Source organism: Notamacropus eugenii, chromosome 5 (assembly GCF_028372415.1).
Source record: "Notamacropus eugenii isolate mMacEug1 chromosome 5, mMacEug1.pri_v2, whole genome shotgun sequence".
Classification (NCBI taxonomy): domain Eukaryota; kingdom Metazoa; phylum Chordata; class Mammalia; order Diprotodontia; family Macropodidae; genus Notamacropus; species Notamacropus eugenii.
The window spans coordinates 231938145-231963654 of NC_092876.1; the positions used below are offsets into that span (position 1 = coordinate 231938145).

Sequence of the window (25510 nt, forward strand, 5' to 3'; positions counted from 1 at the left end):
ATACAAGGAAAGGCAAAAAACATTTCCTACTGTCAAGGAACTCACTGTCGAATGGGAGAGATGACATGGAAAAAGCATGTAAAAATAAACTATAGACAGGAAAAATTGGAGAAAATATCAGACGGAGGGCACCAAGATTAAGGAAGACAGTCTCTGGCAGGCCTTCCCAGTCTGGAAAGTCTTTGACAATGAGCCCAATAACACACTGGGCTGTAGCTCTGCTGTTCAGTGGCCAGCCCATTGAAGTGCTTGACCATAGACTGATGGGTTTTTCATCCACATTCATTCTTGAAGCCTAGATTCCAAAGGGCTTGCAATGCATATAACCATACTGATGAAATAATGGCCCTGTGAAGCATTGTTGTGCTTAGCATAAATACACTAGGCAGACCTGCAAAGAATTAGGAGGAAATTTAAATTGAAAAAAAAAAATTCAAAGCAACCATTTACACACACATACACACACACACACACATACACACACACGAATTATAAAAAAGGTCCCTTCTTCCTCAACACCTTCCTCCACCTACCTGTAAAAGTCAAATGATTGATTTCTTTCTTGATAAGGGCCAGGGGTGGTATTTATAGCCCCACAGTCAGCAGAATGGAGATAATCTAGGTTCTGTTGGTTTTCCTAGCTGAAAGCTGTTTTGACAGATAGGGAGGAGGGGAAAAATCCCACAAGCTCATCCCGCCTTGATCAATTGTAGAACTGACCAGTAGAGAAATTTACAGAGTTATCTTTCAGTTCTAGTGAACATGACAAAAGCCTTTTGTAAGCTTACTAGTAAAGGATCAATGTAGGTACTGTGGTTAAATGTTGTCAAAAATATTCAAGGGGAGGCAGGATGTTTAATAATTTGTCAATGAATTTCATAACCTACAATATATTTTGTTTTAGATGTTGATGGTATGACAGACAGCTTAGGGTAGCTTATATTGTAGCACACCATCTACTATTTACCCCAGTCCCCACTGTGTTTAAGTCTTGAAGTGTTTAAAGCATATGTGTTGAAACTGCTTTGTACAGCTATTCAGTGTGGAAATGCCATGGTAATTAGAGAGGATATTCATCAGAGTCGGTGTCACTAGAAATTTCCTCATGTCAAAATCATCTTTAATAGCACAGAGCATGAAGCATGCAATTTTAAGTCATTGTCTTCTTTAAAAAGCTATTGAGTGTGAAACACAAAGGTGGTTATACTAATTAGCCACAGGAGGAACCTAGATGCTGCACCGGTTTGAAAAGGTGGGGTTTCCCCCTTCCCTCCCTGTTTGGATTATTTTCTTCTAGTTTACCTGAGTTATATCGAAGACAGTCATTTTTCAGAGATTCGGTCTATCGGCTTCCCACAGAAGCCCATTAGAATTCGGAGGGTTGAACTTTGCCCTATGATGATTTGTTTCTTTGCTGGAAGACTCCTAAATGCATTTTCCTAAGACCAAGTAAGGAGACTTTCTTTCTCTATTTTGACTTTCCACTCAGGGCCAGCACCCCATTCTCTTTGTGGCTCAAATCTAGTGGGTAGACTGATCAACTAGGTTTTAACTGTAAACATTTATTTGAAGGAACTTTAGTTCAATAGTAAAAAAAATTCTCTGTCTTCTGTTCAGAATATTTTGAATAACTAAAAATGTTAATTCTCAACATATTGTAATTTTCTTAAAAAACAAAATGATATTTTTAAAAATGAACCCAGTTAATAAATTAAATGTTGCTTGTCCTGGATATTAGAAAAAAAATGCTATGGGGTGAAATATTTAAGTAATATTAAGGAAATAAGATTTTCTTTCAAATACTTGCTTTAAGCACGCACATCTGGAGAGCTAATATTGTCCTTTGTTGTTATTTTTTTTAACCAGGTGTCTTATTAAGGATTTTGAAAAGCGCCCATCCGTCACACATCTCCTAGAGCACCCGTTTATTAAAGAAGCCCATGGTAAGGATTTAGCTCTGCAGAAACAGTTGGCTAAGCTTCTTCAAGATCAGAAACCACATCTAGGCTCTATTGTCAAAACCAGGTAATGTGCCCTACATCTTCCTACAGCTTTTCTCTGATTATTCCGAAAATATCCTTTCAAATGTCTTCATTTGCTAACCATTATGACTGGTAATTATTATATCTCTGCATTTTCAAGAGCTTTATTTACATTTAGTTAAGTACTCCAAGCCCTAGGAATGAATGCATTGCTTTCCATTTGTGCTTTTACAGCTAGTTTCATTCAATCAGAATTGAGATCTCCTCTTGTTCTGGTGGCCATTTAATTCTATTTTTATATTTACCGAATGCATAGAAGTATTGCCAGTAAAGACAACTATAGGAAATAAGTAATTGGTAGGTCATGTGAAAATCTTTCTTTGGGTGAGTGCTGAATTACGAATATGAATGCTTACGGAGAAATAATTTGGGAAAGATTAAAAACTGAAAGGAATGCTTTTTCTGTAATATAATCAAAGGTTGTTTTCTGATGAATTAAACATGCCCAAGAAACAATTAAATATTTCAGATAAGTCAGATTTTCCTTGGTTCTTCCTTTAAAATTTTAACCCACTTTCTATTCCTCTCCCCGCCTTTTTAAATAAAATTTAAAGTGAATGTTCATTTCATTCAAGATGGCTTAAAGAGTGTTGGTTGGTTGCTAAGAAGTAGTTCTCTGGTTTCTGTCCAGGAGGTGGCAGAATTTCTCTTTTTTAAAAAGTGAATTTAAATGCAAATGAGGATACCTTCCTCTACAATCACTTGGTGATGTACAATTTGCTTGGACACAGATAAGCTTCAGTCCATTTTTATTAAAACAACACTTGAAATAATGTTGATGAAGTAAATTAAATGTCATGATTCATAAGTCATGGAAATATGCGCTTATTCTGTAAGAACTTTCCTGATTATAAGCAGAAAACTCCAAATATTCATATGTGAGACTAGGAATTCTAAGCCAGGGAGAAGTTTCAACGTAAATGTGTCTTGCTGATTTCTCTTTTCCTGTAGCAATAGTAGCAATTTCCTGTCTTGTACCATTTTGGCAGTCCCCAATTTTTGACCCTCTCTTGTCTTCCATCCCCTCCTTCTTCATTCTCCAACTTTCAGAGTTTATTCTTCTAGAGAACTGACTTACCATATAGAGAAATCAGAGAATTTCTACTGGTTTAGTGTCCTAAGAATACCGAATGAGCCTCATCTGGCTTCATTTGTCCCCTGCCCCCCTTTTTGGTTTCATTGTCTTGCCCAGAAAACTACTTTTAAATGATCCAAGGCTAGTTAGCCACCTCCTTCCTTGTTATATTTTGAAGGCTGGCAGAGAAGATTTCCCAGACTTTCTTGACAAGGTCATTCAACCCTGTATATTTGTCCTTTTCTCTCTCATGCCTGACAGCTGTCTCTTCAGATACAGTCTTTTTCTTTATTATCTGTACAAAAATAGCTGCCAGCTTGGCTTCCATTACCTGAGAAAATCTCTCCCTCACTCTCCCTCAGTGCTTCTGATTGCTATTGTAATTCTTGTAGCTACTTTCCCAAATCCTGAGTTTTTCTTATTTTCTTTTTTTTCCCCTCTTACAGAGAAAAGGGAGGCTTGACCATAGACTCGGGAATCTTTGATCCCACTTAGAAAGTCCAAGTTTCTTTGGACAGAGAGATCTTTATTCATATTAATTATAGGGATAGGGATAGAACCACACCTGTGATTTCAATGATGGAAGGAAGTCCTGGATAAAGTAAATCTTTTTACTGATAGAAGTTGACTCCTTCTCTGCATCTTATAAACTGCCTCAGAGAGTTGTCTCCAGAGCAATGAGAAGCTAAATAACTTGCCCAAGGTTGCACAGCAGGAATGTGTCAGACCAGGACTTGAATTCAGCTCTTCCTGGGTATGGGCCTAGATCCCTATTATCATACTGTCTCCCAAGATGACTTATAATACTAGTAGATGGCATTTATATAAATACTTTAGGGTTTGTAAAGTACTTTGCATACATCATCTCATTAGAATTTTGCAATTCTCCTAAGTGCTGTCCACCCATTTTATAACTAAAGAAACAGCAAGTGTCGGAGGCAGGATTTGAACCCAAGACTTCGAAGTCCAACGTTCTGTCTAGTACCTATGACATTTAAAGTATACAGTACACAGTAGTTTGCAAAATGCACATGATCTTATTTAATTCTCTCTCTCTCTCTCTCTCTCTTGCACACACACACACACCCACACGCCCTTTGAAATGGGCAGGGCTGGTATTATTAGACCCATTTTATTGAATTAGAAAGTTGAGTCTTGGCGTGGTGACATGATTTGCTCAAAGTTACCTTTCTAAGGAGTAGTGAAAAAGAAATTAGAACCCAGTGACAGTTTCTATCTGTTGGTATTGACATTGTAGGATTTGGGGCTTGCTTTCAATGTATATTTCTAGAATTTTATTTGCCTAATACTTAATTACTAGCCTAGAAGGACATTGTTTATAATCTTTTAAAAATTATTATGACAAAATGTAACAATTCTGTAGCACGGAGGGTCAGATTTACCTTTCAATATTCTCATCCAAAGATCTGATAGCCTTTGTGTGTTGAATAATCCCACTAGACCTTTAAACTCATGAAAATGATTGAATTAAGAGCCAGAAGGTACCCTAGAGAGTGTAGATCAGTGTGGGACAGACACTGGAAAGAGCACTGACTTTGGAGCAAGAGGATCTGGTTTTAAATCTTGCCTCTGTCACTACTTGTATGATCTTGGCAAGTCAGTTGCTCCTTTATGCCTCAGTTTCCTCATCTATTAAATGGACTAGCCAGTCTTTGTGGTCCCTTCTACCTCCAAATCTATGAACTCCCTCATTTTGCAGATGAGAAAACTGAAGCTAAGAGAAATAGACTTGTCCATGGTCACACAGTAAACCAGAGGTAGAGATGGGTTTGTGCCCAGATTTCTTAAATTCCGGGTTTATGCTATTTTGTAGGGATCCTGGTTATAATATACCTAAAGGAAATTTATTTACACCCCCCCAAAACCCCAAAAACAAATAGAAAAAAAACTTCTGACTGAACTCCTAGCCATGAGTCCTAGGTCACTGTTTGGTTAGCTCCTTCTATCTTCATATCTGTCTTCTAATCTAGTGAAATTTTCAAGTTGCTTTGAGTTACCTACCACCCTTCACAGTTATGCCTTTGTTTTTGCAAAGCAAAGTAGGAACTCATCCTGAAAAAGCCAGTGATCACCTCTTTTTTGGCACAAAAATCCTTGGGACAAAAACCCTTGATCCTGGGCAAGCCACTTGACCCTGTTTATCTGAGTTTCCATATGTGTAAAATGAGCTGGAGAAGAGTGGCAAACCACTGTAGTATCTTTACCAAGAGGAGGGAGATTTTTGTTGTTTATTGTTATTTAAATTTCTAATCTGAATCTGTTCAAATCAAGTAAATATCTGATCAAATAGTATGACCAATTCGTCCTAGCCCAGGTGTCCTTTCAACCTTCTTAGAATGGAGTTGGGTGTCTGTTCTAAAAGTCTATGTTCTAGCTGTTCAAGAGCTGAAAAATCACTCTAATTTCTCCTTTATTTTTAATTAGACACTGGCAAGTAAGCAGATTACAGGAATCTGGCAAGAATAATACCTAGAAAATTGCTAATTACCTCCAATCCCAATCCAACATGAGAAGCATTTATTAAGCACCTGCTAAACACAAGGCAGTACGCTAAGCACCAGGGCTATAAAGACAAAATGAAGATAAAATCCTTGCTCTCGAAGAGTTTTCATTTTATGGAGAATACACAGCTTGTAAAAATGTAAATGCAATAGTAACACCTTTAAGATGGAGAGAGGTACCAACTAGGAGAGAGGTGTCAGGAAAAGTCTTCCTACCTGAGCTGTGCTTTGAAGGAAGTTAGGGACTCTTAAGATACAAAGGTGAGGAAGGCATGCATTCCATGAGTATATGATAGCCTATATAAAGGCAAGAGGTAGGAGATGAGGTACTAAATTCTAGGTACAGCACACAGGCCAGTGTGACTAGAACAGATAGGATGTAAGGGAGGAATATTGTGAAGTGAACCTGGAAAGAAAGGTTGGATTGAGACTGTGAAGGGTTATCCTCAAGGCCATAGGATAAAAGGGGTTCTTGAACAGAGGAGTGCTGTGGTCAGATTTATGCTTTAAGAAGATGATTTTGGCAACAGCAAAGGGAAACTAGAAGTCAGAAGCCAATAGAAAGCTGTTGATATAGCATAGAAGAGAGGTGATGAAGGCATGAACGAGGGTGGTGGCTGTATGAGTTGTTGGCAGGAGGTAAAGATGCAAAATATGTTGTGGAGGTAGAATCAATAAGTTGGAAACTGAATGTGGTTGATGTGGGGGAGGGAAAAGTTGAATATGATTCCAAGTTTACAAATTCAGTTGACTAAAAAGATGGTGGTGCCCTCAAAAAATAGAGAAGTTTGTAGGAAGGAAGGATTTAGTATGGAAGGAAATGAGTTCCATTTCAGACATGTTGAGTTTTAGGTGACTATGGGACATCCAATTGAACTATCAGGAGAACAGTTACAGGACTAAAGACTGGGGTAGATGTATGAATCTAGAAGTCATTTACATTGGGGTCTAGATGATAACTGAACCCATGGCAACTGAAGAAGTCACCAAAAAATGGAGTGTGGTGAAAGAAGGAAAGAAAGCCCATAAAAGAGTGCTCTGGGGCACCCATGGTTTGAAGACAAGAAGTAGATGACAAATGAGCAATGGAGGATGAAAAGGAATTGTCAGACAGGCAAGAGGAAAAGTAGGAGATGACAGGGTCATCAAAATCTGGGCAGAAGAAAGGACCTGGGAGGAGGACCAGTTAGCAGTGCCAGAAGCTGACTTGTGAAGGATGATCTTTGAGAAAAAGTCATCAGTTTTAGCAATTAAGAAATCATTGGTAATCCTAGAGAGGACATCTTTAGTAGAGTGGTGGGGATGGGAAGTCATCATGAAAGAGGTTGAAAAATGAGGGGGAGACAGTTTTGTCTCTGTACCTATGTTGTGTTTCCCCAGTAGAATGTGAGATCCTTGAGGTCAAAGAGCATATTACTGTTGTCTCCGTATCTCTTGTGCTTAACATAGGACTTGACACAGAGTAATTGCTTAATAAATGCTAATTGAATTGAAATGAAATATAATTCAATGTAGATGTTTTTTCTAGGACCTGACATACCCAATAGAAACCACCTTACAAATATATCCTTGGATAAATAAATGCCCATGGTTCTCTCATCTCTGTTGGATGTAAATCCTGGAAAGGTCAGTGTTCAGAATTCTAACTCCAACCAGATGGGAATGTGTGTGTGTGTGTGTGTGTGTGTGTATACACATATATATGTGTATACATACACACATATCTATATCTTGATTTTTATCCATTACCTTCCCACATATAGCCCAATTTACCACTCCTAAAGAAAGAAGTCACAATATTTAGAAAAAATTGATCATGTACTTAATATCATTGACTTATATGCAGCTACTGAGTCTTTGTCTTAATCTGCTGCCTCCAGATCATAGGGGAAATAAAATTTATGATCGAATTTTACTTGGTGAAGATGGAGAACCTTGACAGATACTGAATTACATATCCCCCAGCACAAATTTAATGATGAATACATTCAAATTCATAGAATGTCAGTGTATATCTGGCACTTCCAGCTGCTCTGGAGAAACACATTTTCCTCAATGAACCTGGTGAATCAAGAGGCATTGATAATGTTGAGATGTTCTTGAAATGCTGTAGTTGGCTTGGCATTTGTTATGCTCCACACTACAGATGGCCTTGAGTTTCCTAATGCTTCATCTTTGAAAGAGATAAGAGCCCAAAAGGTTAACCAATTATGGATTTGCGTTTGAGGATAGTAGATGATTTAAAAGTTCAGAAATGCTTTTGAAGTATGTAGTTTCTGAGTTTAGATCCAGTTCTAGAACTATACATCGATTTATTTTTTGCAGATTATTATGTCCCCCCTACATACACAAAGAAAGCAAATAATAAAGAATTTCTTTGAATTTTGAATGCAAAATAATTTTTATGAGTTATTTATAAATGAATCTTACACACATGGGCTAATTTCTTCTCAGAATATCCATAAATTTAAAAAGAAATGGTAAATATATATACATACATATGTATATAAAATGTATATGTGTGTATTTATTACTTTACAGGAGCATAATCAATAGAGAGTAGGTCTAGGAGCCAGGAGTTCAAGCCCTACTTCAGCTACATACTAGCTATGTGACCCTGGGCAAGTCACCCTCTTAGCGCTGTAGATAACTGTAAAAGATTTTGAGTTATAGAGGAAATATCTTCATTCAGAGTTCCTTATACAGTGAAATTCCAGGTCTAGTTCCTATTCCTAAAATATATATTAGGAAAAACTTATGTATTTGTGGATTGATGGAGTTCTAGGTTTTGAGTGATACCTGAGGCAATATGACCATTGTTGCTTGGAAGCGGCATTGCAAAACTGGATGAAAATGTCTTCACTTATAGAGAACAAATATGTCATGTAGCTCACACAAAAAGGTACTGACCTTTATTTTCAGAGCAATTTTTAGTCTACAATTTTTTTTTGAATAAGCTGTGCTTATTTGAAAACTATATGTATTATTTATTTAAAAATCACCTGTCCTGTTTTGTCATCTTAATCCTAAGTCTGTAAGCTCTGCCTCCTGTAGGAGGCCTATCCTTGTTCCCTCAACTGCCAGAATCTTCCCCTCTAAGGCCTTTGGTCTTCTCTGTTAGGACAGGGAGGGGATAACAGTATAAAGAATACTGCATTTGGAGAGAGAGGGAATCAAGGGACTTGACTTCAAATTCTGGCTTGATTATTTATTACTTGTGTGATCTTAAGCAAATCTCTTAACTCCCTTGGACCTCAGTTTGTCATCTGTAAAATGAGGGAGTGGTACTAGATGATCTCTGATATACCTTCCAACTCTACATCTTTTTTCCCCCTCTTTCCCTATGTTTATTTCACTTTTTCCCATTTAATTAGTATTTTATTTTCCCCTAGTTACATGTAAAAACAATGTTTAACATTTATTTTTAAAACTTTGAGTTCCAAATTCTCTCCTTTCCTCGCTCACTGCCCTACCTCGGTGAGAAGGCAAACATAGGTTATACATGTGTAGTTAGGCAAAACATTTCCATGTCAGTCATGCTGTGAAAGAAAACATAGACAAAAAAATAAAGAAAAAATAAAGTTTAAAAAAGGTATGCTTTAATCTGCATTCAGACACCATCAATTCTTTGTTTGGGGATGAGTAATCCTTCAGAGTTTTTTTTCATAAGTCCTTCAGACTTGTCTTGGATCTTTGTATTGCCAAGAAGAGCCAAGTCATTGACAACTGATCATCTTACAGTATTATTGTTACCTTGTACACAGTACATTTCACTTTATGTCAGCCCATGCAAGCCTTTCCAGGTTTTTCTGAGAGCATCCTGCTCATCATTTCTGATAGTGCAGCAGTATTCTATTACAACCACATACCACAAATTGTTGTTCAGCCGCTCCCCAATGGATGGGCATCCCCTCCATTTCCAGTTCTTTGCCACTAAAAAAGAGCTGCTATAAGTATTTTTGTACATATACATATTTTCCCATTGTTTTTTAAAAATCTCTTTTGTTTGGGATACAGACCTAGCAGTGGTATTGATAGGTCAAAAGGTATGCATGGTTTTATAGTCCTCTGGGCATCCAACTCTGTCTCTGATCCTACCTTCTATGTGCCAATCTATGTACTTATTGTCTTCTTTCTTAGAGTAAGCTCCTTGAGGGCAGGACCTGCCTTTTCTTCATATCCCCAGCATTTGGCACAATGCCTGACACAATAAGTACTTAATAAATTCTTATTGATTGATCAGACAGGATGCAAAGAACAAGGGTTCTATAAGGAACTAGGCAGGCTCATTGCTTATCACTGAAAAAGATAATTGTCATGAGAGACAGCTCTTCATGTTGACAACAGAAGCAGTACTATGTGGTAGATAAAATGCCAACCCTGGGTTTGAGTCGCCAGTTTAGACACTTACTTACTAGCTGTGTGATCTTGGCCAAGTCTCTTAACATCTTACAGTTTCAGTTTCCTAATCTGTGAGAACATTAATACCTGTCATACCTGTCTCATGAGACTCTTGTAAGGTAGGTGAGTTTTTTGCAAACCATGAAGGACTATAGAAGTTGTGAGTTTTTACTATTTTTGGTAGTAATGCTTAACATAGGGAGAAAGCATTGAACCTCTGCATGGGTGTGGGAAAGCTCACTGTTGGTTGCCTTTTTAAATTAAGTAAATGTGTGCTGGTCATCCACTTGTCACCATCGACATCACCTTTGTCTCCTGGATCAAGGAAATACTTCATTGGATGCCGCTAAAGCCCAAGGAGTGAATCCTCAGTGATTATTTTAGAAGACATCGGAAATGGTTTGGTTTACTGTGACAAAGCATAACACCAAATTTTAAACTAAACCTAACCCTAATTCCCAGCTGAACTAAACTCATGAGCATAAAAAAGCACTTATGAAATATACATACGTATATATATATATATATATATATACATACGTATATATATATATATATATATATATACGTATGTATATATATATGATAGTATTTATAACCCAAGCTTCATGCTCTCACCACTGAGGACCAATGCACTCAAACTGTATCCAAAACAATCACATTGGATAATTCAATATGAACTTCTGAAATAAAAGAACCTACCCAAAGATTTATTGGATTAAGGGACCTCTGGCTACAAGCACAATTGTGAATGCATGTGGTGCCACCTCTGTGGAAGCCAGCAATACCACAGATTCCAAGAGCTGACCTAAATAGAACTGGTTTGATGAACAGTAGTATGATCATATAGCTCAAAAGGGTTTTAGAGATTACTGACTCCAAACTTTCTTATCATCATTGAGGTTTTACTTCTTGGGCCTTAGCTGCTTCCAATGATGTCTTTGGTCCAGAAGAGAAAAATGATACTAATAATCACAAACAGATGATTGGCGTACTTTTACTTAATTTAATTTATAGATGAGACTCATAAAGATTAAGTGACTGAAAAGTCACACAACTAATAAGTGGTGAAGATAGGACACAAACTCAGGCCTTGTGGTAGACTCCAAATCTAGGGTTGTCTTCATCACAGCCAGTCCCTTCTCTTGAGAGACTGAAATCAAAGATATACTTGTGTTGATGCAAGCAGGATTCGTTAACATCTTTACTAGGACCCAAAGAAAAAAGCACGTACAACAAGAATGAAATATTGAAGGCATCTAAGGCAACACCAACTGAAACGAGATAGGATGCTTCTACAGAGTTCTGGAGATTCTCTGCTGATCCATAAGAAATTTCAAAGCACCAACAAAGAATGTCAGCGACTTAACCATCGTCACAGATGGGGAAGTTAGATGTTGCCAAGGCAATGCAATTTCTGCAGTCTACTTAGCCCATCTTCATCGTTTGACCCTGTGATGAGTGAAGAATGCAGAAAAATGTCAGTGTGGGTTTTGCTTAGATATTTGAAAAATTTACCTCTGAAATCGGAGTCAAAAACAAAAAAAACCCTACAGCTGTAATTTTGCCCTATAATTATCCTTCCAGTTTCCAAGCGTATCTTCTGCTTTATGAAATTACAGAATCTTACAGCTGAAAGGTACCTCGATATAGTATAACCTGAACCAAACCCTTTATTTTTTGGTGAGAAAAATGAGTTGCAAAAGAAGGGAAGCTACTTGCCCCAGTGCACAAAGAAAATTAGTGATAGAGCTAGAACAAGACCCCAGGTCTTGGAGTGTTCAATCCAGGGTCTCTTCCACAGCATCATACTGTTGGCAGATTCATGTATAAACATTTGGGGCAGGTACTAAGAAAACATTCAGAAGTAACATTTCAAATCCATATATTTGTTTATTTGTAGGTGTGTCATGAGAGTTACACACAGAGAGGTACCCAGATATTATATGTTATATAATATATAATATATTATGTATATTACATATGTATATTATATGTTAATGTAAGGTTAATGGACAGGGGAGAAGAGTTAAAGATCTTCCCTGTCCATTAATAGGCCTCAACACCTTTTGTTAGTTTCTTTTGAGGCACTGGATCAGAGGGTTGTGCTCTCTGCCTCTGAAAAGTGTATAAATACTCTAAGGTGAGGTTTCACTTTGGGGCTTACTCATTGGAAGTGTTTGGCCAGAAAAGACTCTGGGAAACCGCTAAGGAGCCTTTTGGCTTTGAAAACTCAGATGTTGGTGCTTTGCTCTCTGGTAGCTATGTATTGTTTATGGTCAGAGAGTTGGAAGCCCTGTCTGTTGGTCTTTATTTCTCTGTCTGTGTTTTCTCTGAAGTTCAGGGTGCTGGCTTTTCCCCCTGCATTAAGTGAATGATATATGTGCTTGATTAAAGTAGATTGTTGACCCTTCAAAAGTTGCTTTCCTTTTAGAAAAACAGATCTAAGAACCTGTATAGAAGGCCCTCCTCTGTATTCCGGGATCTTTGCTGTTTCACCAGAAAGCTCATAATTAATTTGAGTATTATAGGAGAACATTTTATATTCACTTATATTATTCCTTCCCAGGTTACTAGGTAGTGTATAAATTTAAAGGGAAAGGAAAAGCTGTAGAGGTATCATGAGGCAGCAGGTTGGAGTAAGGAAGACGAACAGATCCACTCTTTGCCACATTGAAGATCTGCATTAGGAAAGGGTTTTTTTCCTCATTGGGAGTTCCTTATGCCCATGATATCACTAATCATTTTTTTTTAAAGCAGTGAAAATTGAAACTAAATTGAGGTTTTAGCACATCCTCATCTGGTTCTAATGATCTCAATGGAAAGATTAAAACTCTCAAAAATTCTCAGAGTTAATGTCAGTTTGCTTGAAACACAAACATCTCAGTCATAAAGGAAAGGGGAAGGGCACGCAAGGTATTTTAGGAACCTGACTATCAGCTGCATTCAATTATAAAACTCAACCAATATGTGTCAATGTAGGTGCTTTGGTGGGAGGGGTGTGTGATCAGTGGCAGAAAGAGTAATGAAATCAACCAATAGCAGGATGCCACTTCTCCCAAAAGGGTGGAAACCTACATTTGATTATACTGATCCTTCATTAGAAGCTCCAGACCTCAAAGAACGGAGTGGCCAAATAGTTGAAGGATCATAGAATCTAAAGCTGAAAAAGTCATTAGAAGTCATCTGTTCTGACTTGCTGTAGGTCACACAGTTGCAGAGCTAGGATTCAAACCCAGAATCCTAGTTCCCATATCTATCTAGTCTTTTCAACAACGACAAGGGGCTTCAGAAGCCCCAGCCAAATTCTATGGTAGAGATTACAGGGAGAGCTACTTGGGTGGTGGTGGGGTACAGACAGCTTAATTTTTGCAGTTCCTCAAATTGGATCCCGAGAGACCAGACAGAGAGCATCGTGTATATCAGATTAAGAAGGTAGCTGCTACAATCAGAGGTTGAGAAAAGCTAATACTGGAGTTTTGGAATGGAATGATTCCTGACTATTGCTTCTGCCTTAAACAGTATCCTGTGTTGACCTGTTACTTCAACACCCCAGATTGATTTTATTTGAGCTTTGCCCACGCTATTTGATGATTTGCCAATGGACTCTCTTCACTTGTGTTTGTCCTTCATTCTCGAAGAGGACCATGCCAACAAGATGAGGACATGAGTTGAGGTTGACTTTGATGCGAATAAGGGAGAGCTGTGCAAGAAAGTCTCACTTTCTTCTCTTGAGCCATCTGGGTCCAGTGGCCTGATATTCATCAGGACAACTGGAGATGACACAGGATGCAGTGGGAGACCCTGGCCCTTTCAGGCTAAGATCCTATTGCATTCTCACTTTGAGTGAGACACACCCATTCAACGAATCGGCTTCTTTAAGTAGTTACTCAAGGGATGGCCCTTTTAATAAAAAAAAAAAAATCACATTGGGAGGGGAAGACCCTCAGCATTCCTGGGTAAAAGAGAAACAATTACTATTTAGTAATTACACTCTGTGCTAGGTGGGTGGTGACTTGTTGTCCAGTCTATGAGCTTCAGAGTGAATTGGGTTTTAGGCTTGATCTTTGAGCAAGAAATGTAGCCAGTAAATCCAAAGGAAAAAAGGCAGCTTTTGGGCATGGAGTGTACCTTCCCCTAGGCAAAACTCTAGAGGAGAGGAGAGGTGAAAGAGGAAAAGGAGAGGAGCTGCTACTCACTCACAGGTTGCATTTGTCCTTCATTCTCAAAGAAGACCATGACAGCAAGATGATGACATGACTTGCAGCTGACTTTGATTTGAGTGAGGGAGGACTGTGCAAGGTCACCAACCTCATTTTCTTCTCCTGACCCATCTGGACTCTCTTCTAGCCTAAAAGAGAAGCCTCTCTGTGATAGGAACATTGGCTTATCTCTGGTTCAAAGACAAATAAACCTATATCTTCCAACTTCTCTATCTTCATTGAAGGTGCTCCCATTATTCCAGTCACTTGGGTTTGTTGGTCTGGTAGATATTTTCATTTCTTCATGTTCACACATCTCTAGGTAGTTACTAAGTTTTGTCAGTTATACCTCTACAATATTTCTTCTGTTCATGCCCTTCTCTCATCTCTATGAGTTTGGGTTCTCATCAGTATAAGGCCAGTCTGTTGCAGTCTTCCAACTGGACTCCCTGCTTCCAGTCTCTTCTCTCTGCAGTCTAACCAGTTGGCCTTAATCTTAGTGCTTTCCCTCTGAAATTGTCCCTCTCCTTCTAGTTTATATAATATATATCATTTGTATACAGTTATTGAGTTGCTCCGAGGTGCAGAGGATAAAGCACTGGGCCTGGAGTCAGGAAGACATACTTGAGTTAAAATCCAGCCTTAGATGCTTACTTAGCTGTGTGACCCTGGCAAGTCACTGAACCTCTGTTTGCCTCATTTCTCCATATGTAAAATAGGGATAATAAGAGCACCTACCTGCCAGGGTTGTTGTGAGGATCTAATGAGATAATAATTGTAAAACATTTACCACAGTGCCTGGCACATAATAGGTGTTATATAAATGTTAGTGATGATGATGATGACCATGATATCGATATCTCCTCTATTAGACTGTGAACTCCTTAAGAGCAGGGATTGATTTTTGCCTTTCTTTGTAATCCCAGAGCTTAGCATGGTACCTGGCACATAGTAGGTGCTTCATAAATACTGATTGACTAACTGAATAACCTTCTTACATGTGACAAAATAATCTTCCTAAAGCATTTGTCTGACCATGTAACTCCCCTGTTTGAGTGTCTTCAGTGGTTCCATGTTACTTTTGGGATAAAATACAAGCCTCTTAGCTTGACATTTAAAGCTCTTCACAGTCTGGCTCCAGCCTAACTTTGAGATTTCACATTACACCTTGTACACTTCCAACTATACTGACCTATTTGCTGTTCCTGGGAGTCAACCTGAAATGCATTTCCTCCCCAACTCTTACACACTAGCTTTCAAAAGGTTTACTTTGGGTTCCACCTCCTATTTTTTTAATTTAGTATTTTATTTTTCCCCAGTTACATGTAAAAACAATTTTTAACACTCATTTTCAAGATTGTGAGTTCCAAAATGTCTCCTTTCCTCCCTCCCCACCCCACCTTGTTGAGAAGGCAAGCAATTCAACATAGGTTATACATGTGTAGTCATGCAAAACATTTCCATAACAGACATATTGTGAAAGAAAATGTAGACAAAAAAATCAAGAAAAATAAAGTTTAAAAAAATATGCTTCAATTTGTATTCAAATACCATCAGTTCTTTCTCTGGGGATGGATAGCATTTTTCATCAGAAGTCCTTCAGAGTTGTCTTGGATCATTTTATTGCTGAGAAATAGCTAAGTCATTCACAGCTGATCATCTTAACAATATTGCTGTTATTTTGTACACAGTACATTTCACTTTGCATCAGCCCATGTAAGTCTTTCCAGTTTTTTTCTGAGAGTATCTTGCTCATCATTTCTGATACTATGGTAGTATTCCATCATAATCACATACCACAGTTTGATCAGCTATTCCCTAGTTGATGGGCATCCCCTCAATTTCTAATTCTTTGCCCCCAGAAAAGAGCTATGCATATAGGTCCTTTTCCTTTTTGTTTTTTATATCTTTTGGGATATAGACCTAGTAGTGCTATTGCTAGATCAAAGGTTATTCATGGTTTTATAACCCTTTGACCACAGTTCCAAATTGCTCTACAGAATGGTTGAATCAGTTCACAACTCTACCAGCGGTACATTAATGTCCCACTTTTCCCACATCCTTTCCAACATTTGTCATTTTCCTTTTCTGTCCTATTAGCCAATCTAATAGATATGAAGTAATACCTTAGAATTGTTTTAATTTGCATTTCTCCAGTAAGTAGTGAGTTAGAGCATTTTTTTTCATATAACCATTGATAGCTTTGATTACTTCATCTGAAAAGTTTATATATTTTGAATCATTTATCAGTTGGGGAATGGCTCTCATTTTATAAATTTGGCTCTGTTCCCCATATGTTTGAAAGATTCCTTTATCAAAGAAACTTCTTTCTAAACTTTTTTCACAGTTAGTATTGCTAAATGTATTTCTCTCCATCCTATTCCCTCCTCCATTTATTCTTTTGTCTCTCTCTCTCTCTCTTTTTACCTTATCACTCCTCAAAATTGTTTTGTTTCTGACTACCCCCTCCCCCAGTTGCCCCTCCTTTATATTTCTGCCCCCCTTCTCATTCCTTTTCTCTCCTATTTTCCTATAGGGTAAGTTATATTTCTATGCCCAATTGAGTGTGTATATTATTCCCTCTTTGAGCCAATTCTGAAGTTAGTAAGGTTCAGTCACTGTCCCCCCACCTCCTCCATCTTCCCCTTTACTGTAAAAGCTTGCTCTTGCCTCTTTTGTGTGAGATAATTTACCCCATTTTACCTCTCCCTTTCCTTTGCTTCCAGTACATTCCTCTCTCACCCTTTAATTTTATTTTTAGATATCATCCCTTCATATTCAACTCATACCTGTGCCCTCTGTCTATATGTAATCCTTCTAACTGCCCTGATAATGAGAAAGTTCTTATGAGTTCCAAGTATCATCTTCCATGTAATAATGTAAACAATTTAACCTAATTAAGTCCATTATGGTTGCCCTTTCCTGTTTATCTTTTTATGCTTCTCTTGAGTCTTGTATTTGAAAGTCAAATTTTCTATTCTGCTCTGGTCTTTTCATCAAGAATGCTTGAAAGTTCTCTATTTCATTGAATGTTCATTTTTTTCCCCTGAAGGATTATATTCAATTTTGCTGAGTAGGTGATTCTTGATTATAATTCTTCTTTGCCTTCCAGAATATAATATTCCAAGTCCCTCCATTCCTTTAATGTAAGAGCTACTCAATCTTGTGTTATCTGGACTGTGGCTCCATGATACTTGAATTGTTTCTTTCTGGCTGCTTGAAATATTTTCTCCTTGACTTGGGAACTGTGGAATTTGACTGTAATATTCCTAGGAGCTTTCATTTTAGGATATCTTTCAGGAGGTGGTCAATGGATTCTTTCATTTTCTATTTTACCCTGTGGTTCTAGAATATCAGGGAAGTTTTCTTTGATAATTTCCTGAAAGATGATATCAAAGCCACTAATTTTTTAAATTATCCCTCCTGGATCTATTTTCCAGATCAGTTAGTTTTTCAGTGACATATTTTTCAGTGTCTTCAATTTTTCATTCTTTTGGTTTTATTTTATTGTTTATTGATTTCTCATAAAGTCATTAAACTTCTATTTGCTCAGTTCTAATTTTTAAGGAATTGTTTCCTTTAGTGAAGTTTTGTACCTCCTTTTCTATTTGGCTAATTCTACATTTAAAGGAGTTTTTTTTATTCAGTGAATTTTTGTGCGTCCTTTTCCATTTGGCCAATTCTGCCTTTTTAAGGCATTTTCCTCCTCATTGACTTTTTGTACCTCTTTTCCCATTTGGCCTAGTCTGGTTTTTTAACGTGTTATTTTCTTCAGTATTTTTTGTGTGTCCTTTACCAAGTTGTTGACTCATTTTTCATGATTTTCTTGTATCCCTTTTCATTTCTCTTTCCAATTTTCCTCTACTTCTCTTCCTTGATTTTCAGAATCCTTTTTGAACTATTTCATGATCTGAGACCAATTCATATTTTTCTTGGAGTCTTTGAATGTAGGAACTTTGACTTTGTTATCTTCTTCTGAGTGTGTGTTTTAATCTTCCTTGTCACCACAGTAACTTTTTGTGGTCAGAATCTTATGTTGTTTGCTCATTTCTCCAGCCTATTATTTGACTTCCAACTTCTTGTTATAGTAGGGCTATGCTACCTGGGTGGAGGATACTCTATCCCAAACTTCAGGTGTTTTGTGCAGCTGTTTTCAGAGATACTTCTAGGAACCTGTAAGTTTTTAGTTCTTCCAGAGTGCTATGATCTAAGGAGAGGTGTTTGCTACTCTCCTGGCCTCTGCTCCAGTCTGTGTATGACCACAAGCACTCAGGTGCTCCTCCTCACCCTGGGACTGCCACCCAGGACTATGACTCTGATGCAAGTGTGGGCAAAGCAATAGAGTCCTGCCTCAGTGCCAGCAAAGAGACCCCTGTAATTTCCTTCTGACCTGTTGTTTGACTCTCTTACCATCTGTGGACTGAGAGCTCCAGAAGCAGCAACTGCTGCTGCTGATTCAGTGGCACCCAGGCCTGTTCCTGGTTTACTATGGTCAGGGCTATGCTGGTGTGGCCTGTACTGGCCTGTACTCCCCTCTCTCCTAGGTGTGACAGACCTATCCTGCTGACCTGCTAAATTATATCTGGCATCTGCGGGCTGAGAGGTCTGGAAAACAGCCATTGCTATCACTCATTCAGTCACCCAAGGTCTGCTCCAGGTTTTCTGGGGCCCAGTCTGAGCTGCCACAACCTGCACTGGACTAAGCTTCTCTCTTGCCCTCGTGCAACAGACCTTTCCTGTATATCTTCTAAGTTGTCTTGGGCTGAAAATTTGTTTCACTCCAGTTTTTATGGGTTCTGCTTCTCTAGAATTTGTTTACAATTGTTATTTAAAGGGATTTGGAGGGATTTGGGGGAGAGCCCAGGTGAGTCTCGGCCTTCTCCTATAATTCCATGCCACCTCCTATTGAAAACTTTTCCTGATCTTTTCTGTTGTTAATGTAGCATACCCTTCAGATTACATTGTACTTATTATTAACGTGACTGCTTAAGCATTGTATCCAGCCTACAAAACACGTAATTGCTCTTTCTCTGTAGTAGTGAATTTTTGGGGGGACTCAGTGAATTGATCATTCTCTTTCCTTGGCCCTTAGAGCAACTCCATCCAACTAAAAATGCTTGTAACCTTACGTATCCTGAATCCAGCTGGCCTGGGAGGGCAACTGGAGCAAGGACAGAGCCTGAGTTAAATGGAGCAAAGTAGTTGCCAACCAAATTGAAAAATCTTACAAACAGAGTCTGTTTAGGTGCCAGTCTTGCTCTGGTTTCAGAAAGCAACTAGCTATACAGAACTTGATTGCCTTCAGCTCTCATTTTCTCTTAAAAAATAGCTAATGATAGCAAGTAAAATTAAAAAAATAGGTTTAGATAATTATAAAATGCTCTCTAGGCACAGTTTAATGGGGGTTATGTTCAGATTTCCTTTCAAACCCCTCCAAAAAGCTAAATAACTGGTACTATGCGTCATTAATAATAAATAAAATGAAAATGTAACTTGGACAAAGAAAATACCACTTTGGGAGCATTCACATTGGAAATTATACAATTTTCTGATGAAGACCATGTATTTGAGCTGTTACAGTTTAGTGATGTCAGTCTTTCCTTTATTAGTTGGTGGTTGACACATCAGAAGTAAATACTAGGATTCACAATGCATGGGAAATTAGCCAAGGAGCTCTCAGAGACATCAGTGGGAGTTTGACTGTTAATTGTCTTCTCCTTGTGGTCAACCTTTCTCCCTACCTAACTTTCATCCCAGAAGTTCTCCCTGATAATTTTTAGTTTGAGGTTGGGATAAGAGCTGAACAGATGTTTTTATTGACTCTTCTGATTTCTTCTACTGTGGAGCAACTAGATGATGAAGTGGATAGAACTGAGCTTGGAGTCATGGAGATTTGAGTTCAAATCTAACTTCAGACACTTACTAGCTGTGTGATACTGGGCAAGTCACTCCATAACCTCTGTTTGCCTTAGTTTCCTCATCTTTAATATAGAAATAATAATAGCCTCTACCTCTTCAGGTTGTTGTGAGGATCAAATGAGATAATAATTATATAAAGCCCTTAGCACAGTGCTAGCACATAGTAGGTGCTATGCAAATATTAGCTGCTATCTATATTATTATTATTATTTTCTGTTTTGCCTCCAGATTATTAACATCAGTGTTATTATTGCTAATTTTAATATGGATAGACCCTGGAACTTTAATTTCACTTGTCTAGGGAGTTCCCATGTGAGGAAACTTCTACCCGTTTTTGTCAGCACCTTTTCTGATCTTGTCATCTTAGAAAGTCACTCTAAGATGATGGAGAGGCCAAGTGATTTGCTCAGGATCACACAATTCATATGTGTCAGAGGTAGGATTTGAACTCCGGTCTCCCTGACCTTGAGACTACTTCTCTATCCATTGTGCCACACTACCTCTCTTAGTTTTGGAGGTTGTTAAGTATACCAAGAGCAAGCCCTTGGGTCAGGACTAGCTCAGTTAAGTTTGACCTCTGACACTTATTGGTTGTATGACCCTAGGCAAGTCACTTAATCCTGTTTGCCTCGGTTTCATCATCTAGAAAATGAACTAGAGGAGGAAATTATAAACCACTGCAAGATATTTGCCAAGTAAATCCCAAATGAGGTAATAAAGAGTCAGACGCAACTGAAATGATTGAACAACCACACACACACACACACACAAAAACACAACAATACCAATGACCTACATAGATAGGATTGAGATAAATTTACCCTAAAACCTTACATTATAAGTATCTACAATTCAAGCTCATAGTTGCAGAGACATAACTACAAAGGAGATAGTATGGGACCAACAGAAAGGACTCTGTCTTGGCTGGTGAATGACACAGATTGTCATTCATCAATATCTTGTGTTTCTTCCTTCATGCTCATCTCCTTTCCTCCTCAAACCTTCAGATTCCTTCTCACACTTCTCTCTTATGACTTTTTTCCACTCCTCTGGATTTGTTTATCCCTATGCATTCTTTGGCCAGAGCCCAGCATGGCATCCCCTTTACTCCTTGGGACCAAGCCCTCCTTTTCCCCTGGGCCCCGGCCCCCCAACACGTAGGATGTTCTTTCTCTCAAGTCTATTACTTGTCTTTAATCATCAGCATTCCTTGGTCTTCTTCCCCATAATGACTGTATATTTACAATTTATTGTTTTCTCCTGGAAAAGGAAACATTACAATTATATGATGTTTACATGCTTTACAGCTTCCAGATTCTTTTACATGTATCATCTTACTGCTGATGTTTCCCTCTTTTAAAACAGAAACAAGAACAAAAACAAAGACTTTTGAGCCTAGAAAGAGGGCAACCCTTTTAGGCAAATTCCCTTTATGAAAAGATTTCTTTTTCTCTTTCAGAAAGTTGAAATCCAGGAAGACTTTTTTTTAAACTTGTGAAAGGGTCCCTACAACTAGTCAGAAAAAAAGTTACCACCCATGGAATCAGGAATAAGAACCAGGCTCCAATTCCCGTAAGCTATGAGGAGCTTTTTGTGCCTTATCTCTACTTTCTCAACTAATAGTGACCAAGACAATTCTCTCAGCACCTAACCTTCCTAAAATGAGCACACTGGGTAATTTAGTTAGTATCCTTTACCAAAATGAAACTTGGAAAGAAGACTGAGTTATTAACAGCAAGATTCTCCTTCTTATAATACTTACAGAGTCACAAATAAATATCATGCAAAATAAGACATAGTAAGTGCTTAACATCAGGGTAGCGAGAAACTCCATGAAGAAAGCAATGGTCCCTTAGTGCCTTTCCAGTCTTTTTACATCTTCCTCCCCAGCACTTACTCTTTGATCCAGTGACATGAGCCTTCTGGCTGTTCCACCGTCAAGACACTTATCTCTCAGCTCTTTGGCTGTCCCTCCATGCTTGAAATGCTCTACTCCAACTATCAATATCCCTGGCTTCCTTTAAGTTCTAATTAAAATCCTACCTTCCACAGGAATCCCTTCTTACCCCTTCTTAATTCTAGCGCCTTTCCTCTGTTAATTATTTCCTATGTATCCTATGGTTTGCTTTATATATATGCATATATGTGTGTATGTGTGTGTATACATATGTATACACACATATATGTATACGTGTATATATATATATATATATATATATAATATATATATTTGTATTATGTCCTTTGTTACACTGTAAACTTCTTGAGGTCAGGAACTATCTGTTGCTTCTTTTGGGATCCCAGCATTCAGCACAGTGCCTGGCACTAAGTAGGTAGGCACCTAATGAATGTTTATTGATTGATAGTCAGTACTCTGTTTCCTCATACTGGGCTTTTGGCCTTTTAAACCTCCTTGAGTATGGGAAGACATACACCACACCTTCTTCTCTTGCCCCCACTTCTCACCAAATTAGCTGTGCTGCAAAAGAAAACACACACACACACACACACATACACATATACACACACACATACCAAGAAAAATGAAGTGACAAAAGTATGCTTCAATCTGCACTCAGAGTTCATCAGTTCTCTCTCTGGAGGAGAACAGCAGTTTTTCATCCTGGGTCCTTTGAAATTTACCTGGATCATCGTCTGGATAAGGTAGCTAAGTCTTTCACATTTGAGTGTCCTTACAGTATTGTGGTTTTTGTATACAGTGTTCTCCTGGTTCTGTTCGCTTCGCTTTGTATCAGTTCATGTAGACTTCCTGGGTTTTGAAGCAAATCCAAGATACCACGGTAAAGGCAGTTACTTGCCTAAGCTCTTTCAAATTCCCCTCCAAACAACTTTAAAATAATGCCTCAACATGAATTCTGGAGAGACAAAACCAGTATATGGATAGGGTGGAACAAATTTCCAGTCCAAGACAACTTAGAAAGTCAACAGGAGAGGTCTGTTTCACTGGGACGAGAGCAGAATATAGTCCAACACAGGTGGAGTCAAGGCAAGTCAGCAGAGGAGGTCTTAGGGGTGACTGCATCAAAAGCAATGACTTCTTGGAGCACAGATGCACAGTGACCTCACTTCTTATTAGATCATACCACCTTAGAAGAACTGAAAATGTACAGGTCTCCAGAATTAGCTCTGAAAAAAGTAGTTATGAAAAACCTGAAGCTTGGGACAACACCCTCTCCAACTCAGAAGAAGAGTCTAGATTTATTATTATTTTTAAAAAATATTTTATTTTTTTGAATTATATATAAAAATCAATTTTTAAGATTCAGTTTTTAAAGCTTTGAGTTCCATATTCTCTCCCTACCCCCATCTCTGCCTTCCCATTTCTCTGAGATGGTAAGCAATCTGAAATCATGTAAAACATATTTCCATATTAGTCATTTTGTGGAAGAAAACTCAGAGAGAGAGACAGAGACAGAGAGAGAATAGTATGCCTCAGTCTCTATGCAGACTCAATCAATTCTTTCTCTAAATATAGATAGTATTTTAACTATTGTACCTTAATTAGAATTGGCTGTAGCACAGCCAGACTGACAACCCTGCTTATCCCCTCGCCAGGGTCACTTACTCTTCTTCTTTCTGTCTTCCTTCCAGAGTAGGGCAGACTGTTCCTTTACTCAGGATATGCACAAACTGGTGTGGGAGTGCCCAGAATCAGAGGTCAGTCAGCTGTGAAGGTGGTCAGTGTTGATCAACCAAGCTCCTTGCACCCTTTCTTCCCCTAATGCTTCTTCCACAGTAAACTTAACCTTACCCTCTATGTTCCCTTCATTTCAATTGCACCCTTTAGAAACCTCCATGATTGTCACACATGGGAGATTCCTAACTTTTGAGTCAGAGGGCCTTTGTGACCTTAGACAAGTTGCTTCATCTCTCTAGGCCTCAGTTTAGTCATCTATAAAAGGAAGGGATTCGACTAGATGGCCTTTAAGGATGCTCCCCACTCAAAATAGATGACTTATAATCCTAGATCTCTTTCTTTCATTCTCTGGCACTCATTGAAATCTAAATTTCTCCTTAAGGCATCACATTTCTTGGTACCTGCTCTAAGACTGGCTATTCCTTCTCTCATACACTCTCATACCCACGGTGAGGTAGAGGATTTGACATATACCTTTCTCCCCTCTGCCATTTTCAGATTCTTCCTCTTCTACCATCACTCCACAGACACCTTTATTTTTCTCTTAAAATTTCATGTATCCAGCCTAGATTCTTCTTGTTGTCATCTATGGATCTTCACATCATTCTTCCTTCTCCTCAGTAAGTTAGGTACCTGACTCACAATCTTCTCCAGCCCACTGCCTGCTCCCTTTGGACTCTTTGCATTTCTCTTCCCCAGCAGTTCCTTAATGTCATCAATTCCTACAACATCTGTCTCCAATTTATTTCATAGACAATATTTCCATCCTTCCTTTCAAATACATACACACATGTGCATACATAACACACACACATTCTCTGAACTTAGCTGCCATACCTAGTTTGCTTCTTGCTTTTACTTCTATAGGCCCCTTTTTGCACTAGTGAGTTCTTCCAGGAACCTCTGTTTTGGGGCAGGACCCCAGATGAGACATTCCTCATTACAGGTCCCACCTTCCTCGCCTCTGCTTTATTATTCCCCTTTCATACCTTGCCATCTCCCATTAGAATGTAGGCTCCTTGGGGCCAGGCAATGGCTTTCTTTTTGCTTATATTTGTATTTTCAGCACTTAGCACTGTATTTGGTCCATAGAAAGCATTTAATAAATGCTTGACAGAAACACAAATTCACACAGTTAAGATAATTGATTTTGTTGTGAGTGCCAGAATTCTTAATGATCAGTGTGAGCAAGTTCTAAGATGGAATATTTTCTTCTCACTCAGGACATCATAACTCCTTCCCTCCTGTATCTGGTCCTGTATGCAGCACAAGCCATTATATAAGCTAGAGAACTTTAAGAGACTTTATTTCACTCCTGGAATTTGTGGCTCTTAAAGGTAGCACAACTGAGAATAAGTATCAGTGCCCATTGCACGAGGTGGTCAGTCATTCTTTGCATATTCCCTGCCAGTGGGCATTCCTTGCTGACAGTCCTATCTTTAGGGAACGATGGTGTTGCTACCCACTTAATTAGTGAGCATATATGCCATAATAAGTACTCATTTTCATAGTGAAGAAGTAAAATTCTACAGGAAGTCAGCTAGCGTTTATCAAGCATCTGTAACAAGTCAGGCACTGTGCTAAGCACTGGGAATAAGAAGAAAGGTAAAAACCATTCTCTGCTTTTTAGTAGCTCACAGTTTAATGAATAAGACATCATATAAACAGCTGTATATAAACAAGATTAAACT

The 25510-nt window shown here is 38.3% G+C and overlaps 1 protein-coding gene across 1 annotated transcript in view; it reads left to right on the forward strand.

Annotated features, from left to right (window-relative positions):
- The window catches only part of MYO3B (myosin IIIB), a 630862-nt gene that overhangs the window by 212535 nt on the left and 392817 nt on the right, over nt 1–25510 (forward strand). Inside the window, exon 9 of the mRNA XM_072615711.1 lies at nt 1867–2025. Within this exon, the coding sequence (XP_072471812.1) occupies nt 1867–2025 (159 nt within the window). The remainder of the gene's footprint in view (nt 1–1866; nt 2026–25510) is intronic.